The sequence below is a fragment of the Nannobrachium achirus genome, assembly GCF_963921795.1.
Source record: "Nannobrachium achirus genome assembly, chromosome: 4".
Taxonomy (NCBI): Eukaryota; Metazoa; Chordata; class Actinopteri; order Myctophiformes; family Myctophidae; genus Nannobrachium; species Nannobrachium achirus.
In genome coordinates, this window is record NC_137813.1 from 26235267 (window position 1) to 26241497 (window position 6231).

At 42.1% G+C, this 6231-nt stretch overlaps 1 protein-coding gene across 1 annotated transcript; it reads left to right on the forward strand.

Moving 5' to 3' along the window:
• The first annotated feature begins 222 nt into the window (after positions 1 to 222).
• alkbh7 (alkB homolog 7) lies at positions 223 to 4184 on the forward strand. Its single transcript, XM_080724731.1, has 4 exons — positions 223 to 605; positions 1467 to 1640; positions 2531 to 2655; positions 3655 to 4184. Exons 1-4 carry the CDS (start codon positions 324 to 326, stop codon positions 3773 to 3775), a joined length of 702 nt encoding a protein of 233 aa, XP_080580857.1. The 5' UTR covers positions 223 to 323; the 3' UTR covers positions 3776 to 4184.
• The last annotated feature ends 2047 nt before the right edge of the window (positions 4185 to 6231 follow it).

Consider the following 6231-nt stretch of genomic DNA (forward strand, 5'->3'; position numbering starts at 1 on the left):
ATCATCTCTATCCACACGTCAGCCATGTGGGGGAAAGTCAGGATTTCATTTTCATTATCATGACGCCTTATGACGAGTCACGACTCGAGGGACTTGTACATGAATCAATATTATTGGAAAGATGCGAGCGGCAAGTTTGAAGCAAGCAGCTTGCAGCTAGCTGGTAGCTGCCGTTTCACAACATAGAACTACATTCCCCACAATGCTTTGCGTAATCGAACATGGCGCTGCTCATGAACGCAGTCTTGACTTCATAATCATGTAAACAAACATTGAAGTAGACTAACCTACAACAGCGAATCAGACCGACACAAAACGACAGCATGAAACTATTGCTAAACGTCGTAAGACGAATTCGTAAAGTACCTCCCTGTACGGCGTCCTCGCGTTGTTTCGGTTCACTCGCGAACAGCGGCCTGCAGCAGGTCCATGTTGTCCCAGACGAGGACCTGGTGGTGGGTTCCAGTGGGGAGATGGTGCAGAGGTTCAGGACGCAGGTGGAGGTGAGGCAGAACTTCATCAGCGAGGAGGAGGAGACGGCTCTCATGCAAGAACTGGAACTGGGCCTGAAGAAGAAACGATACGAGTTTGACCACTGGGACGATGTAAGTCAGTGTTTCTTAAACTTTCAAATGGTCTCCCCATAACTCTGACAGTGTACACATGGTAAGTTGAACTTGAACGGGTTCATTTGGTTCCATTTGTACACTGTCAGAGACCTGTATGGGTTGGGTACAGTACACTTGTCACTGACTGTACACAGTCAGCTGTTTGTATGGGTCAATTTTAAAGTGGTGGGTTTTCACTTTTTGGCATGCCGCATTTGTGATCTCACCAGCTTGGGGGAAATTGTTTATAGAGATCTTCTTGTGCCCAAAGAGGTTGCCCATCACAAGATCCAAGTCTAACTGATCTACAGCAGGAAATACTGATTGTTAAATCATTTATCCATTTGTTATCCATTGACAATGTGGAATTTACTGCATAGTATCTTAGTTTAGGCCTGTCACAATTATTCTATTATAATCATAATGTAAATAATAATAATATCATAATTTATCATAAATCGTCGAATCACAATTATTTGGGATATCACAATTATTTTTCATAATTGTCATAATCGTTAAAATAGAAAATAGCAGAAACAGCAGATCTACAAGCGTAGCGTACAACGCATCACTTCATGACGCGTTGTACTGTAAGCTTGTAGATCAGCTATTTCCACTAAAAACGTAGTTATGTCATTAGTTTCTTTGTGTCTGTAAGTTATTATAGTCATATCTTCCCTGTGCAATTTCTGATTACAAAGCCCAAAAGGCAAACTAAATTCTGATGTTCCAATGTCAAACAACAATGAAATTGTTAATTGCAATTATTTGTGTGACAATGAATCATCAACTTAGATCTTTGTAATCGTGACAGCCCTAAGTATCTTCACTCTCTTGCGTCTGTCCAACAACCTTCAGGCTATCCACGGGTACCGAGAGACGGAGCGGCTGAGATGGGGGTCGGTGTGTGAGGGGGTCTTGAGTCGGCTCAGGTCTGTGGCGTTCCCTGAAGGCAGTCCACTGCTGGGCCCAGTACACATACTGGACCTGGACAAGACTGGCTACATCAAGCCCCATGTCGACAGCGTCAAGGTGAGCTTTCCTCCCTCCTCAGTCCTCACTAGTGGTGGAAAAAGTACTCATATATTCTTTTTTTTTTTTTTACTTAAAGCTCCACTGACACGCCCCGAAATTATCATAGTATTATACAGTAGGTCACGTGGTCTATCTGAAAACACCATAACTCTATAGCCAACACTCGGAATAAAAATATCCAGCCCCCTCCATTCTCTAATGCGGCTGGGCCGGGGAGCTCATTGAATCCGTAGGAGGAGACGCGGCCGGGGGACTCGTGTGTGTCTGTGTCGGTGTCGGTGTCTGTGTCTGTGTCTGGCTGGCTGCCTGTACGAAGCGACTCCGTGTCCGAGTGAGCGGAGTTGATTGGCTTATCGTGCATTCCCACAATGACATCAAAAAAATATGAATTTGTTTTTTAAAATGATTTCTTAAGGTGACAGTACCCCTTTAAGTAAAAGTATCAATACTGCAGTATACTCTGTTACGCATTGTGAGCTGGTAGATCGGCTATTTTCAAATGGACGAAATGTATATAGGGCTGAAGTGGTTAATGTATGTTTTGTTATAATAATCAAAATCTATGTGTACAATATTTTCTTCTGAAATGTAGTGGAGTAGAAGTAAAGGTATTGGAAGTAAAGTACAAAAATACCTCAGAATTACTGTACAGTACTTAAGAGCTAACAACACAACCCAAACCTCTAACAAAGTGTAATTTTGCTTCAAGACCCATGTCAAATAACATCTACAAAGCCAGCTTTCGATTTTTTTTTCTTCATTGTATATCCTTTGAGAGTCTCCCATAACTTGCTCAATGCCGACCATTTGTCATCAGTATCTCTTTGTTTTTCCACAGTGTATTTTACTGATGTTCTGTTCTGCTTCTGATCCTCATCCTCTGTCAGTTTTGTGGCAGCACCATCGCAGGGTTAAGTCTGCTGTCGGACAGTGTCATGCGCTTGGCGAAGGAGGGGGCCAGCGATGAATGGTTGGACCTGTTGCTGCTCCGTCGCTCCCTTTACATTCTCAGGTTTGGCTCCTGTCATGACTGGTTAAAAAGATATGTACAGTGGATTGGCTTCACCTCCTGTGCAAGGATTTATCTACAGGAAGAGAGACACTGGCACTAGGTCAGACATCAGAGGGGACTGTGAGGTCCATCATAGGCAGACCACTTATGGACACTATGTCCTGATCCTTCAGGGGCAGCTTAGGATGGAACAGCCTCCCAATCAAACTCTGTTTACTTTTAAACACAACTAAAACAATGGCCAATGAACACAGATCATCACAAATGTTTGATTCATATTACGTATTCATTTGTTTTTATTATTATTATAATAGATAATTGATAGTTCATTTTGTAGTTATTAGTATTGTATTGTTTTTATGTCTGGGGACTGAGGATGGAAATGAGCAAAATCATGTTTACATGAGATCATTTTCAGTTGATTGTTTTCACATTCAAGTATTGAAGTTTCATTAACGTGCATTGTCCCGTCCAAATAAACAAATAAAGTAAAGTAAAGGTATGACCCGTCCAGGATTTTAACCCTCACAACCTCCCAGTCTGACTCAGGGCGGACACTGTAACCACAAGGCCACTATAACTGGTTTATTTAGCTTGCACGTATAAATCAGAACCCGATTAATACACAGCATAATTGGATGAACAAGTAACTTTAAGTTGAAGATTTGCAGAATGTGATCAGTTGGTTCTTCACACTCCTGCAATTTGTCTCTGAGATAACTAATCTGTTTAGAATTAGGCATTGTTTCTCACAGCATGTCTATTCTATTATCTGTTGGCCTTAATGGAATTCAGAAACGTAACACAAGGGCGGCACTTCGAGACCACCTGGGCTGGGATACCCCAGTGTTTTCACAAACACTGGGGTATTTTTATAAGGGTTAATTAAACCTGAAATGAATATCTCACTAAGAAAGGTGAATAAAATAAAAGTGGCTCGCTGCTAATAGTAAGTTGTCTAATATATTCCCCCTCATCTGCTGCCTCCAAACAACACAGGGACCAGGCCAGGTATGACTTGACTCACGAGATCCTGAAGGATGAAGAGTCGTCATTCCGCGGACAGAGGGTCCCTCGCCAGCGCCGCGTCTCTGTCATTTGTCGGAACCTTCCGGTCTGAAGCCAGACGGTCCCAGTGAGAACACATACAGTAACTGAAGCCAAGTGAGAACACCTAACTGCCACACTGACTGGAGACTGGAGTCCAAGGCCACAGCTGGAACTGAGTGGATTTGCTCTTGGGATGTCACGTATAAAATGCATTCATATACAGTACGTTGGGTTCAATTCTCAAATTTTGGGAATGTTTTCAAAAATGATGTTGGCCATTACCAAGCCATTACCAAGACAATGGGTGAATGTAATGCACATTGTAAAGCGCTTTGGATAAAAGCGCTATATAAATGCACCATTTACCATTTACCAACACAAGGATTTGATCAAAGAGTGAATGGGATTCATAGTGTTATGAGTGATAAGTTATGTTTAAATTATGTTATCACTTCGGTGTGTCACTGTTAGTTCTGTGTAATACACAGAAGTGCTTAGTGCTTACCGTTTATTATGTTGACTTTCTGATGCACTTTAATAAAATACAATCTAATTGGAACTGTAAACTCATTTTGCAACATAATGTCTAATTTGAAAGCATGCCTACTGTAGGTTTCATTCATTCAACCTTTATTTTCTCAGGGATGCATTGAGGGCAGGCAGGTATGTAGTAAGTAGAGTAATGTAGGAGGACTGAGAACATGTCACAGAATCTCTGCACTGAGAGTCTTATGTTTAGACCACTACACCATCTCTGACTGCAGGTTTGTTCTTATGCTTTTCAGTAGTTCTTTAACCTTGAAAAAGACAAAGTACTACTTACTAGAATAACATTGGAAGACTGAGATTTGAACATGGAAACTTGACCCTGGCAACTACAGGCCAATCTCAATCCTTAGTTCCATCTCTAAGGTAATGGAAAAAACTGTCTATGAACAGGTGGCTAAATATCTTGAAGAGAATAAACTGATCTACGAGTTCCAGTCTGGCTTCAGAGAGTCCTATTCCACAGATACATGCCTCATCTATTTGAATGATTACATCAAACGTGAAATTCACGATGGCAAATATTGCGGCATGGTCATGCTGGACCTCCAGAAGGCATTTGACACCGTCGATCATTCTATTCTGATTGAAAAACTCAAAGCTATTGGTCTTGATAGCACAGCAGTGAGATGGATGCACTCTTACTTGGTGGGGAGGGAACAGATGGTGGAAGTCAACGGAACCCTGTCCCCCCCCCTCCCAGTAAACTGTGGAGTACCTCAAGGGAGTATACTAGGACCACTGTTGTTCTTAATATACGTAAACGACATGTCATCTGCTTGTGACTGCAATCTGTTTCTGTTCGCGGATGACTCGGCTCTCCTAGTCTCCGGCAGAGACTTATTGCAGGTTGAAAAGGCCCTTAACTGTGAACTTAACAAGATCTGCACCTGGCTCAATGACAACAGACTCTCAATTCACCTAGGCAAAACTGAATGTATCCTCTTTGGATCTAGTCAGAAACTTAGCCTAGTTGAGAACTTCACAATTAAAGTAGGTGACACTGTGATAGAAAGAAAAAACTACATCTGCTACCTGGGTTGCATCCTGGAGGCTAACCTATCCAGTGAAAAAATGACCACCAAGGTAATCAATAAAGTCAACCAACGAATTCGCTTCTTGCAAAGGGTTGCCCCGCTGATCAATACTAAATCCCGAAAGACACTAGGAGGAGCTCTTATTGGGCCCCTCATTGATTACGGAGTCCTTGTCTGGTATCGCGACGCCCCAGCCGCCTTAAAGTTAAAGCTTCAAACAGCCCAAAACAAACTAATTAGGGTTGTGCTTGGTCTCCCTCCTCTGACCCACCTTACCGATCATCACCACGAAAGCGTGGGATGGCTCAAAGTAGCTGACAGAGTACAGCATCTTGCAATGGGCCTGGTGTACAAGATACACTACACCTCCAAGATTCCCATGTACCTGACAAACTACTTCTTAAAGGTCAAGGATGTTCACGACCACAACACCAGAGGCAGCTCCACTAATCATCATCAACGTAGATTTAACACTAAACAAGGCTCTAACTCGTTCTCCTGCTACACCATCAACATGTGGAACGCCCTTCCTCAAGCCCTAAAGGAGAGCAAATCCCTAGCCTCCTTCAAAATTGGTATGAAAAGTCACCTTCAGACAGCTGCTACCCGTGACTTGTAAATAGACTAAGCCCCCATGCCCCCCCCCCTTTTTTATTATTCTTTTTTCTGCCTTTGTATTTGATGTTATGCTTTTGAAACTGATATTATCCTAGATAAAGTACTATGTTCTATCCGTCTGTCTTTCAATGTTATATGAGATACTTAAAGTGTGGTTCCTGTGGAAATAAGCCTCGGCTTTCTAGGATCTCCTTTTAGTTGACCTTGTACCAGTGATTTGTACTGTCATGAAACTGTACTTTTTTCTATTGCAAACTTCTAATAAATTCTTCAATCAATCAAAAAAACCTCGAGAGTCTGATCTTCAGACCACTCACTACACTAG

What these genes read in the sequence shown, in the direction of transcription:
- alkbh7 (XM_080724731.1), top strand. Translation starts at nt 324, where the DNA reads ATGAAACTATTGCTAAACGTCGTAAGACGAATTCGTAAAGTACCTCCC. An exon ending in CCCATGTCGACAGCGTCAAG is followed by an intron (nt 1,641 to 2,530) that starts GTGAGCTTTCCT and finishes ATCCTCTGTCAG; the next exon opens with TTTTGTGGCAGCACCATCGC. An exon ending in CGCTCCCTTTACATTCTCAG is followed by an intron (nt 2,656 to 3,654) that starts GTTTGGCTCCTG and finishes CAAACAACACAG; the next exon opens with GGACCAGGCCAGGTATGACT.